The 11,800-nt window shown below is 37.8% G+C and overlaps 1 protein-coding gene across 4 annotated transcripts in view; it reads right to left on the bottom strand.

The window, feature by feature from the left end:
* Window positions 1-1,553: 1,553 nt before the first annotated feature.
* The window catches only part of LOC102226686 (protein cordon-bleu-like), a 51,788-nt gene continuing 41,541 nt past the window's right edge, over window positions 1,554-11,800 (bottom strand). For all 4 annotated transcript variants that reach the window (XM_023330557.1, XM_023330560.1, XM_023330559.1 and 1 more), the window contains 7 exons: window positions 9,567-9,670; window positions 8,519-8,707; window positions 6,859-8,426; window positions 6,558-6,773; window positions 3,881-3,991; window positions 2,599-2,889; window positions 1,554-1,905 (listed from right to left, as the gene is read on the bottom strand). In XM_023330557.1, the coding sequence (XP_023186325.1) occupies window positions 1,822-1,905; window positions 2,599-2,889; window positions 3,881-3,991; window positions 6,558-6,773; window positions 6,859-8,426; window positions 8,519-8,707; window positions 9,567-9,670 (2,563 nt within the window). In that variant the 3' untranslated portion in view covers window positions 1,554-1,821. The remainder of the gene's footprint in view (window positions 1,906-2,598; window positions 2,890-3,880; window positions 3,992-6,557; window positions 6,774-6,858; window positions 8,427-8,518; window positions 8,708-9,566; window positions 9,671-11,800) is intronic.

The raw sequence follows: 11,800 nt of genomic DNA, 5'->3' as shown, positions 1-11,800 counted from the left end.
ATCTTTTGTGGAATCTGAACTGTCATTCTGCAACTGATGGGCATATTTTGTGTCCCTTATTTGCATCGGGGGTGAAACGTAGAGCGAAACAGTGACTAACATTTCAGGAATCAGGAAGTTCACGGTCCTTTCTTTAAAAGTAATTTTGTATGACCACACAATGATGAGTCAGGACCATGAGCTGCTGCTCGGAATAGCAGCTCATCTGTGGTGTGCCTGAGAAGTTATATTTCATAAGAACAGCAGGATGACCACAGCCTTTAGACGACCTCAATGCTGAAAAAGGCTCCAACACATAAATACACTAAACGCACTTCATGCTCTAAATTGTACAGCTTTATACAATTGAAAACCGTTCACAAAGCACTCTTCTTTTTCTTGATTAAAAAATTATTTATTGAATCAAAAATGTAGGTAAACAAAAATAACTGTGCAACTCCCAACAAGGAAAAAGATAATAGCTTATAAAAGACTCGAACTATTCGTATTATAAATCAAATCTATGAAATTATCTTAAATTTTCACAAAAAAGAAGAAAATACACAATTGTGTATTAGGCTAAAGTCTGTAAATTATACAATCTAAAAGTATTGAAACTGTAGTTGAACAAATTGCTATAAAACTGTCAGCTAAACTTTGTCAAAATTACCTTTAAATATACAGCAGCAATTAACTGTACCTGAATCTATCTTCACTCTAAAGGCAATTAGGTATGAATCTACTTCTCCAACAGCTGTGCAATGACATTTACTGGGTTCATTACAAATCCTGGATTCCCCATAATATCACTAGGATGGGTGCAGAAAAAAAAACCCCAATAAAGCTTAAATTGAGGCAAAATATAAGTTTACCTGCAGCTTTACTTAATGATCTAGGTGAATAGACGAATCATTAATAGAGGCCTTCTAAATATAACACAAAACAGTTCTTTGAAACTGTTCAAAACAACAAAAAGAAGTCTTGAGAAAGCCTGAAAGCAGCTTCAAAATGAACAAAATAAATTTCCAGGCACGAGCGAGTTATCTTTAGTGAACTCCACCTCTGATCCTAAAATTGTGGTTGGTGGCAACAAGGACCGGATAACATAAAAAAAAAAAACATATACGCAAGCATTACTTGTCATTGTTTCCTTCATGTGCTTGAAATAATCTTAAAATGCAAAAATATTAAATACTCCAAATCTGGAAACATCAGACACCGTTATTGCACTCATTCTACAATTTATGAAGCAGACATCAGACACATAACACTGATTCAGCAGCGGTGTAAGGCATCCATAGATTACAGCGGTACAGGTCAACAAAATGAACAAAAAACAGTAAAAGTAAAAGTCTGGTGTACCATTGCTTTCATTGGCACATTTTGCACAATGTTCTATAAGAATAGATTTTAGAACAAATGGCAAGATATAATCAGAAACATCATGGTATAACACTGGATACAACCATTTTCCAAAGCATCGTATGAGGTTGATCCATCTCATGTCGTGGGTGTCATATTAACTGCAAACATTTTACATTTGACACCTTTCTCAGACTGTTGCAAATGCTACAAACAGGCAAATATTTTTCTCAATAATATCCCCTCTATTCAGTTCCTCAAACTGCATTGATGTAAGCATAAGGCATCAGATGCTCTATATGTAGTCAAAGTAGACAGCTTAAATATGAAATTTATTTATTTAGCTATTGTAGTGCAAAACCCTTCTCTACAATATCCAGTGACTCAGTCCAGGCATGTCTTAAAAATAATTTGAATGTTAAAAAATATCAATCACATTCCAGCTCGAGTCCTTGTTGCTGTGATTTGGAAGTCACCAGCTCAATGTTGAAGGATCGTTGATGAGGTTTTATGAATAGTTCCCAGCCTGCCATTCACTTTGACAGTCTTTCTGGGGGTAGATACCTATTTGAGGGAAAAATAACATGTCACTTTTGCATCAGTATACTATGAGGAATAATGGATTAGTGCCTAACAGTGCACTGGCCCTCAACAGTATTCATATCTCTTTAGTCATGGGCAAAATGGTGCCCAAGACAGAAAAGACCAAAACTGAACTGTATATATAATGCTACATGTGGCTAAAGCAAAACTGCACATCACTGAAAATCATCTACACTGAGAAATACTGAATGTTGTATCAAGTAAAATCCTAATGAATGTTCTAGAAAATACTTTTTACATTAAAAGAACAAAACAGACTATCAATAGTTCTGTGCTACATTTTGAAATCCATCCCCAGGGTTCATTAATGTTGGCTGTGAGATCAAACCATCTGAAATCAGACCAAAGTTGTGGGATGAAAGAGGACACTTTCAGCTCAACATGTTTTTTTCTGCTGCTGTTCCAAGGTTTCTTCCCTGACTCTATCCTGACTTTGCCTTTTTGTACTTTTATTACATCTGCAAATCAAAAGACAGAAGAGATTTTTTTGGGATGCAGCCATTATCAGCATGGGAAATGTTAGCGTATTTCAAACATGCAATAAATGTAAACATAAATCCAACTGCACTAATTCACAGAAAATCATTTTGAAAATTGTAACAATGCTAATATAATTTAATCTGCGGAGCAGCAGATAGCGTGATTATTCATTACCTTTCTAAGTTTCTCAGCACCAGATCCAGAGCGAATAGCCTCCAGCAAAGCCTCCCTGGCCAGGGCAGGGTTCAAGGGGGCGTTGGCATTTAAATGACCCACAGGGTTAGGTTTTCCCTGGGGAAATAAGGGAGGAGGTGGTGGAGGTGCACTCATAGGTGGAGGTGGTGGTGGAGGAGTGAAAGCAGGTTTGATCAAAGACGGAGGGGAGGGGGATAACGCCACTGTTTTCTCTTCTTTTGAGCACTCCTTCCTGAAACGCTCAACCTCACTGGCGGCCTTAGACTTTGTCTGTGAACACAAAAGTAAGACAGCTTTACTTGTAAAAGCAAAATCACATGACGGAAGTATGTGATATTTACTCGCAGTATGTGATGAGTAAATACCACATACTACGTGTAGCTATGTGGCTTTATTACTCAAATATACATTTTTACATTTAAGTGACGACACAAGTTATGTAAAAGAAAGATTTTGAGCTCTAATCAAAATGGTCACCGTTTCAGAAATTTTATTGCTGCTGGGAAACCTCCAGAATGAAAATGTTCTCTTTGGATTAGTTCTTACTAGTGACGTCTGCTTCTGATCTAAGGTCCCGATGACAGCATTTTTATTTATCTGGCATTTCAAGTTGTGGAATTAATTTCTGATACCTATTGTATCTCTGTCGTTTATGACCATGTCAGCAAGATGTGCACGATCTTTCTGCATGGAAATTGTTCAAACACAATGTCATATTTTTTGGTACTGTTATAGTTTCTTGCCATTATATTGTTGAGTCATTCTATTTATTTGTTTTTTGCTTTTATCAATGTCATTCACAGATTCTAAGGTTACAGCAGATCCTTGTTTGTCAGCTAAAGAGCAGGACACAGCTGCCCAGAGCAGCTAATACTCTAGTCATTAGATTATAACAGTCAGGAATTACATATTTTAAAGCTGTGGAACAAAGTTTTATAAATAATTATTATTTTTTTCCAATGATATGTGTTAGAAGCAAAATTAACAATGATTTACATACAAAATGTGAGTAAACAAGATAACATTAACTTAGAAAGATCTTACAGTGAATACAAGTTTGACTTCAGGTATATTACTTAGAATCTAACAGCTATTGCCTATTTATAAATGATGTGGCTAAGTATCAGAAATATAGATATAATCAAAAAGCACAAAACGTGATAAATATTAAGTTAATAAAACAACTCTTGTAGTGCAAGACTGAAATGCTCACATACAACCATAGTGAGGGTTAGGGTTAAAAGTCTTTAGATTGTTTTACCTGTTTCAGTCTGCTGATGTTCTGAGATCTAAGGGCAGCTAGTAGAGCAGATCTTTCATTGCCTTCTTCATCACAGGCCACTTTCTTACCATTGTCGGTGGTAGTGGATATCTAATAATAAAATAAAAAAATGAATGACATCAGTCTATTAGATGAAAATGTAGCTTAAAATTATGAGGGGCCGTTTAGGACAAAATTTACGTTTTGTCTCTCACACACTACCAAAAAGTCTCGCATACTCCAAAAAAGTAGCCACGCACACTCCAAAAAATTACGTTTTGTCTCTCACACACTACCAAAAAGTCTCGCATACTCCAAAAAAGTAGCCACGCACACTCCAAAAAATTACGTTTTGTCTCTCACACACTACCAAAAACTCTCGCATACTCCAAAAAAATAGCCTCGCACACTCCAAAAAATTACGTTTTGTCTCTCACACACTACCAAAAACTCACGCATACTCAAAAAAATAGCCTCGCATACTCAAAAAATTACGTTTTGTCTCTCACACACTACCAAAAACTCACGCATACTCAAAAAAATAGCCACGCATACTCAAAAATTACTCACGCACATTCAAAAAATACTCAAATTGCGTATACACACACTACTAAAATGTCACACACACACACACAAACGTTAACTTTCTCGCTCACATACACTACTATCAGCTCGCTCACATACACTGTACTACCAGCTCGCGCACATACACACAAACGTTAACTTTCTCGCTCACATACACTGCTAACAGCTCGCACACACACAGACGTTTATCTCTCACATACACAAGACTAAAGTTGAACACACACACAGTACTAAGACTCGTTTTATGTATGTGTGAGAGCGAGACTTTTTATGAATGTGTGAGAGCCAGACTCTTTTTGAATGTGTGAGAGCGAAACTCTTTTTGAATGTGTGAGAGCGAAACTCTTTTTGAATGTGTGAGAGTTGTCACGGAAGAGGCGGGGCATAATTTTTGGATCAAACTGCGCATGCGTAGATCCTAAACTATAAGTTTCGATTGTTGACTCACTGTATGTTCTATTACTTAGTATATTTGTGCTTTTAAATATATATAGAACGTTTAACTTTCTTGTAGATTAAATGTGCTATAGAAATAAATGAATCTGATTGATTGATTAAAAAGAGCAAAATTGCTGTAGTACAATCTGTCCACTGGGTGCCAGTATTACAGGAATTATTAACCGGCGCCAACTAGTGCCGAAGAAGAAAGAGTTTGCTATACCGAACATGGCTAACTCTAATTCGAAACGAGAGAGAATTGGTCAGGCAGCTGCCATTTTAAACACCGCTCCGGAACGGAACAGAGATGAGAGTTCTGAATCTACTGTAGCACTGCGGGCAGTCGTTGAATCGTTTAATGCGCCTGTCAAAGTGCTGGTTGCCTCCGGAGAAGATAGAATGGTGTTTAAAATGGCAGCTGCCTGACCAATTCTCTCTCGTTTCGAATTAGAGTTAGCCATGTTCGGTATAGCAAACTCTTTCTTCCTCGGCACTAGTTGGCGCCGGTTAATAATTCCTGTAATACTGGCACCCAGTGGACAGATTGTACTACAGCAATTTTGCTCTTTTTAATCAATCAATCAGATTCATTTATTTCTATAGCACATTTAATCTTCAAGAAAGTTAAACGTTCTATATATATTTAAAAGCACAAATATACTAAGTAATAGAACATACAGTGAGTCAACAATCGAAACTTATAGTTTAGGATCTACGCATGCGCAGTTTGATCCAAAAATTATGCCCCGCCTCTTCCGTGACAACTCTCACACATTCAAAAAGAGTTTCGCTCTCACACATTCAAAAAGAGTTTCGCTCTCACACATACATAAAACGAGTCTTAGTACTGTGTGTGTGTTCAACTTTAGTCTTGTGTATGTGAGAGATAAACGTCTGTGTGTGAGCGAGCTGTTAGCAGTGTATGTGAGCCAGAAAGTTAACGTTTCTGTGTATGTGAGCGAGCTGGTAGTAGTGTATGTGAGCGAGCTGGTAGTAGTGTATGTGAGCGAGAAAGTTAACGTTTGTGTGTGTGTGTGTGACATTTTAGTAGTGTGTGTATACGCAATTTGAGTATTTTTTGAATGTGCGTGAGTAATTTTTGAGTGTGCGTGGCTATTTTTTTGAGTATGCGTGAGTTTTTGGTAGTGTGTGAGAGACAAAATGTAATTTTTTTGAGTATGCGAGAGTTTTTGGTAGTGTGTGAGAGACAAAACGTAATTTTTTGAGTATGCGAGGCTATTTTTTGAGTATGCGTGAGTTTTTGGTAGTGTGTGAGGGACAAAACGTAATTTTTTGGAGTGTGCGAGGCTATTTTTTTGGAGTATGCGAGAGTTTTTGGTAGTGTGTGAGAGACAAAACGTAATTTTTTGGAGTGTGCGTGGCTACTTTTTTGGAGTATGCGAGACTTTTTGGTAGTGTGTGAGAGACAAAACGTAATTTTTTGGAGTGTGCGCGGCTACTTTTTTGGAGTATGCGAGAGTTTTTGGTAGTGTGTGAGAGACAAAACGTAAATTTTGTCCTAAACGGCCCCTCATATAAAATATGAAGTTAGAATATACAATGACTGGTTAACTGCAATAATATGAACACCTCTGCTGATTTTTGGTAACCAGGTATCCATTCATACAATGCACCGCGTTCAGCTTGTCCTTACCTTCTTCAGTCTCTCCTTGCCTCCACCTGTCTGGATTGCTTCCATCAGGTTGCTGTGCAGAGATGTCTCTTTCTCAACAGATTTACAGATGACTGGTTTGAACTTTTTAACAGGCCCAAACAAGGTTAAACCTGCCACAGACCCAGGTGTCTCAGTGCTGTCTGATACTGCAGTTGAAGATTGCTGTTTCACTTCCTTCACTACATCCTTTACTCCCTGTAAAATCAAGGTACACTTTAAATGAGAAATCTGAATTAGTTTTCATTTGTCAAGAAATATTTGCAGTCAAAAAGTTACTTACACCTATCTGGTCTTGTGGTTTGGTCTTTGGGGCTATGGGCGGTTTGAAAGATGAGTGTAGAGCACTGCTTTTTGTCGGGCTGGGGATTTGAGGTTGATTGTGTTTAATGTAATCGCCACTGCTGTTGCTAGAGACTTGTATTTGTGGAGATCCGTTGTAGTGACTGTGATTTTTCTTGGCTGTTTCTTTGTCGGCTGGATCCAAAACTTGTTTCTTGGCCGCAGCATCATTTTCAAATAGTTCCCTGCTTATTTTCACCTGAGCAAACTCTCTCCGACTGTCTGATATGTACTCTGGGAAGCTCGTAGACCTCTTGGAACAAAAAGCATTGACTGTGGAAGCAGAGTCATTCTCCGTAATATCTGACAAAGACACCTGAGAGGATTGGAGTTGAGTGACTGGTTTCTTGGAACTTTCAGCTTTCTCTGTTTTCAATGAGTCAGGGGAGTCTGTAGTTTTAGGGATGTTGGGAGGTTTAGTTGAGGTCTTTGGGGTGTACTGAGCGAGGGCAGAAGCCACATACTGGCTGGAGGTCCTCCTGGATGGTTTAACAAAGCTGAGTTGCTGTTTTCTGTCAGAGTGTAGAAGAGGGGGAAGTGAGGGTTTATTACTTGGCCTCTGAACATTGTTGGACACTGAAATCTTGCTCTCCACCTCGGTCAACTCCCTGCTTGGACTCATGTCTTTTCTAAGCAGTTTGTGATCTGCTTTCACTCCCACTGTAGTTTCAACTGTTAGTCTTGGTGTTGCTTTCTGGGACTCTGGGTTGCTGGTCTTTAATTTTCCTTCCAAGCCAACAGCAGAGGCAATGCTCAGGACATCTGTGCCCTCCTTAAGTTTATCAACTTGACCTTTTCTTTGAGTCACCAAATTTTCTTTTCTGCTGTCAGAGCTCCAAAGTGCTTTGGCATTTTCACAAACAGGAGTGCCATTTTCAATCTCTGATTTAGGTGACTTTCTGGATTTTAAGCGAGGTATGCCTGCTGCCACCATATTCCCCTGATCATCGATCTTAATAGCAAAACGACCTCCTGAGTCAGTTGGCTCTGTCTTGGTGACGCTTGTGATGGAGGGTTTTGAAGGGACCACGGTGAATGTTTTCATACCGAAGCGGGATGTGACGTTGTGAGTAATTTTACCATGCAGAGGACTGACACTAGAGCTGATCTGGTTTACTTTATGCGTCACTTCATCCTTCCCAGGAGAAACTGATCTCTGAATCTTTGCTGGAAGTTCAAACTTCTTCTGCTGGAACGACTGAGTGTTATGTTGCGCAAGGTCAACTGTGATCACAGGAGGCTTGCTGGTCTTCTGCAGGTCAGCACTGGATTTCACTGCCAGTGTTTGTGTGTCCTGTTTCACAGTGGTGCTTTCAGCAATCTTCTTCTCTTTACTTTTTTTGTCTTTTGCCTTTTTTTCCTTTTTATTACCTGTAGATTTGATCTCCTGTCGTGCAATAGACTTTTCAGAGGGTTTTGAACTTGCACTGCTTATTTTGTCGGTAAGAGCAGCTGTATAGGCGCTGTTGTTTTGGTTCTGTTGTTCATCATCAGAGTGATGAATGAATCCTGTAAATCAGACAAAACAACAAAGACAATTAACAATTCTGAGAGAACATAAAATGGTTACTTTAGATGCCGGTCCTTTGTTTTTGTCCTACCTTTGTTGTCAGTTGATTCAGTCTTTGTAATTGGTTTCACTTCATGCTCTACAACAAATTCAAATTCCTCCAGTACCTCATCTATGGCTGTGACTGGCACATCCATGTCCACTACAGACACAGGAACATCGCTGCTGTCTGTGGACTTGGTATCAGGGCTATCTTTGGCAGAGATGACCACTTCATGTTCTGAAAAAGGGAACAGTTTTATATCAGTATATGTGCTAGGCAGATTTGTCCTTGGAAAAACTATTTAAAGAAAATATTCTTGATTGAGAAAAGTCATTTCTGGATATGGCTAAAGTTGTCTAATCAATGAACCAAATGACTGCTATTTAATCTAATCTGTTTTCCTCTCAACAGGTTTGTTGGATAACCTCAGTGAATAAATAGCATCACAAAGACCAATGAACCCACCAGAGAGATCATGAGTAAAGTTCTGGCTTAGTCAATGCAGTTCACTATGTGAAGTAAAAAACCAACATCAAGCCACATTGTGATACGGGGGTGTAGCACCATATTTATTTAAGCAGAGGCAGGGAAGCTAGTTATGTCTGACCTAAGACTTAAGCCTGGGGTGGAGGTTAACTTTCTAATAGAATAAAAAACCTAGATATACAAAGTACAATTATTTTTGATCAAAGCAGATTTACATGCAAGAATAATTCAGTCAAATCAAATTAGAAATTGAAATAAAAAAATGTTTACATTTTGTATCCTATCTAGCTGAGCTTGACACAGACTTGACTTGAATTTATTTTGAAAAAATAAATAAATCAAAAATAAAAACAAGGGCAAGGATTTCTGTAGCTATATATGAGACATACTCTCCAAATTTTACAGCTTTTATGTTGGAAAATACCGACTCAGGGTGGCATCAAAATTAGTAAACAGTGTTTGAAAATGTGTAATGTTCACCCCATTTGATAAATATGAAGCCAATAAAATACACTGAAGTATGTGACTATAATAAAAAACAAAAAACCACATCACTACTTTTGTAAGGTTGCATAGCTGCACTGTGGCATTGTGATGTCCTGTCTCTCACCTGCAAGGTCTGCTTCCAAATCTGCCAAAGTCTGATGAAGCTGGATTGTGAGTTCAGAGTCATCTTTAAAGCCGTTGACTGATTCTGGATGAGGGCTTCTGACACTGTGCCAAAAAATGTGTGCATATGTAAAATACACAAGAAACTTATAATATGATACATGATGAGTGTCTCATAACAGATAAAGGATAGTAGCATACAGCAGAGAAAACAACACTTCACGGCTTTTAGTTGGACTACTGAGTACATGTTATGGCTTCCTCTTTGATGAAGTTCATTCATCGCACTTCCAGTTACTGATGTAGCTCTAAAACTTATAGTTTGGTGTAGTTCAGTTATAAGAGTGAGAAAAATCTGGTATTTTATGTCTCTTTCAAGGTTCAACAGGATTTTTATTGAAGTTTGTTGGATTTCAAATATGCAGCTTATTAACTTCTTCAAATTTTCTTTTAGGGTTCAAAAGAGCGTTCTCCTAAATTAGTGCCATATTAGCCATAACAAATTGCAAAATGAGGGCCAAACCAAATAAAATTTATCTTTTAGGAGACTTGGATTGGATCCTCTGTTCCTCAGTGATTCTGAGAAAACATTGCTATAATGCTTTCCTGGAATACCAAGAAGCCAGCAGCATTAAGCCAGACTCTGGATTCAAAACATTTTTTTTTTTTTTGGGTTGTTGTTTGAGAGCATCATTCCAATATCCTTCGTCTGGGCATAGTACCATACAAATATTTCACAACAAGTTGAAAAATCAACACATCTGGAGGAGAATTTTCCTTCCAAGGACCTTTGAACAAGGGCCTAAAACCATAACCATGAAAGCCCAGCATGAAAGCCCAGCTGAGCAAGCCAGCTTTGGACACAACTCAAGTATAATATAATGGAGCTGTGCTTGGTTATAAAACCTACTGTAGTAAAATTCTGGAAACAAGTTGGCCAAAATGGACCACTTACAATCTTAAAGTGCAGGTGTCGGACAAGCCATGGAAATTATTTCAAGCGGTATTATTTTTACAGTATTATAGATTAGCTGGCTCACATGGGGAATTCCTCCTACAGTCTTATTATTAATTATTCAATTTTGCTATTTACAGTAAATGCTTTTTCTAAAATTACAAAGCATACAATTTTAACCCCTGTCCCTACTTTTATAACTCTTTTTTGTATTCTCCATCCACATGAAAGGTATAAAGATTTTTTTAAATTAGGTTCTGCTTAAAGTCTGCAGATGACATGTTTTCCCATCTAAGTCACAGCTACACTATGAGACATATTTTACTGTTAAGAAAAATCTTTGCACCGTCTCTAAGATGTTGCGCCAGCAGGTGGCAACAATGTTCACATTAATTATATTCAAATTCAGAAGAAGAAGCTCAGTCTTTTTAGCACAGAGTTAGAGCTAGCATGAATAAAGTACAAGTACTATTTTTTACGGTACACCAGAAAATACGTTTGTAATTTTGTCAGCAAATTCATTATTAGCACTATATTTGTGAACATATTCCTGTAATGTTTGAACATGTGAAATATATACATGTGTATGGTCATTTTCTTGGGTGCTAGTAGTTTGCAACTACAACAGTTTCAATTTGGGTGAAGGGTCTGACTTCAGACTGAATATTCTTATTTTATCGATCCTGTGTTTACTTCTAACATTGTCCGCTGATTTGGACTTTTAACTGTCAGAGGTAGAGATAGATTCTTGACTATCACCCAATTCTAAAATTGTTGGAATAGATCTGAGGAACCATACTCAAATGTACCAGACTAGGTCGATTCTAAAACCAAAACAGATATTGGAGCAACAGAATCTCGGTTGTTTCCTTCTTGACGCAGGTATCTTTTCCCCAGGGTGTAGAACAAATAGACTTTAAAAAAATCATTTGTCCCTACAGTTGCAACATTTCTTAATGATTTCAAATGACCCAATATGGCTTCATCTCTCGTGTACGTATGGTATGGGGTTATGTAAGAATGACTGTTTCTTTTCCCTATTGTGCTACACAACAATTGACGCTTGGGGATAATAAAGATGATTGAATGACTAAAACCAAACTCAGCATGAGGCCTTTGTTTTTAACCACTCTTCACTGTTGTTTCCTGTGTTCCCTCCTGCACTCCTCAAAGTTTCACTTAGTAAGTTTTCATATGATAATCAACTCTGGATGATGTTTGGTTCCACTAAAACCACTCTAGATGTTTTCATACAAGATTTTTAAAATATATTCATATTT

Source organism: Xiphophorus maculatus, chromosome 3 (assembly GCF_002775205.1).
Source record: "Xiphophorus maculatus strain JP 163 A chromosome 3, X_maculatus-5.0-male, whole genome shotgun sequence".
Classification (NCBI taxonomy): Eukaryota; Metazoa; Chordata; class Actinopteri; order Cyprinodontiformes; family Poeciliidae; genus Xiphophorus; species Xiphophorus maculatus.
The sequence above is the reverse complement of the archived record's forward strand: the minus strand, read 5'-3'. Positions and strand labels throughout refer to the sequence as shown.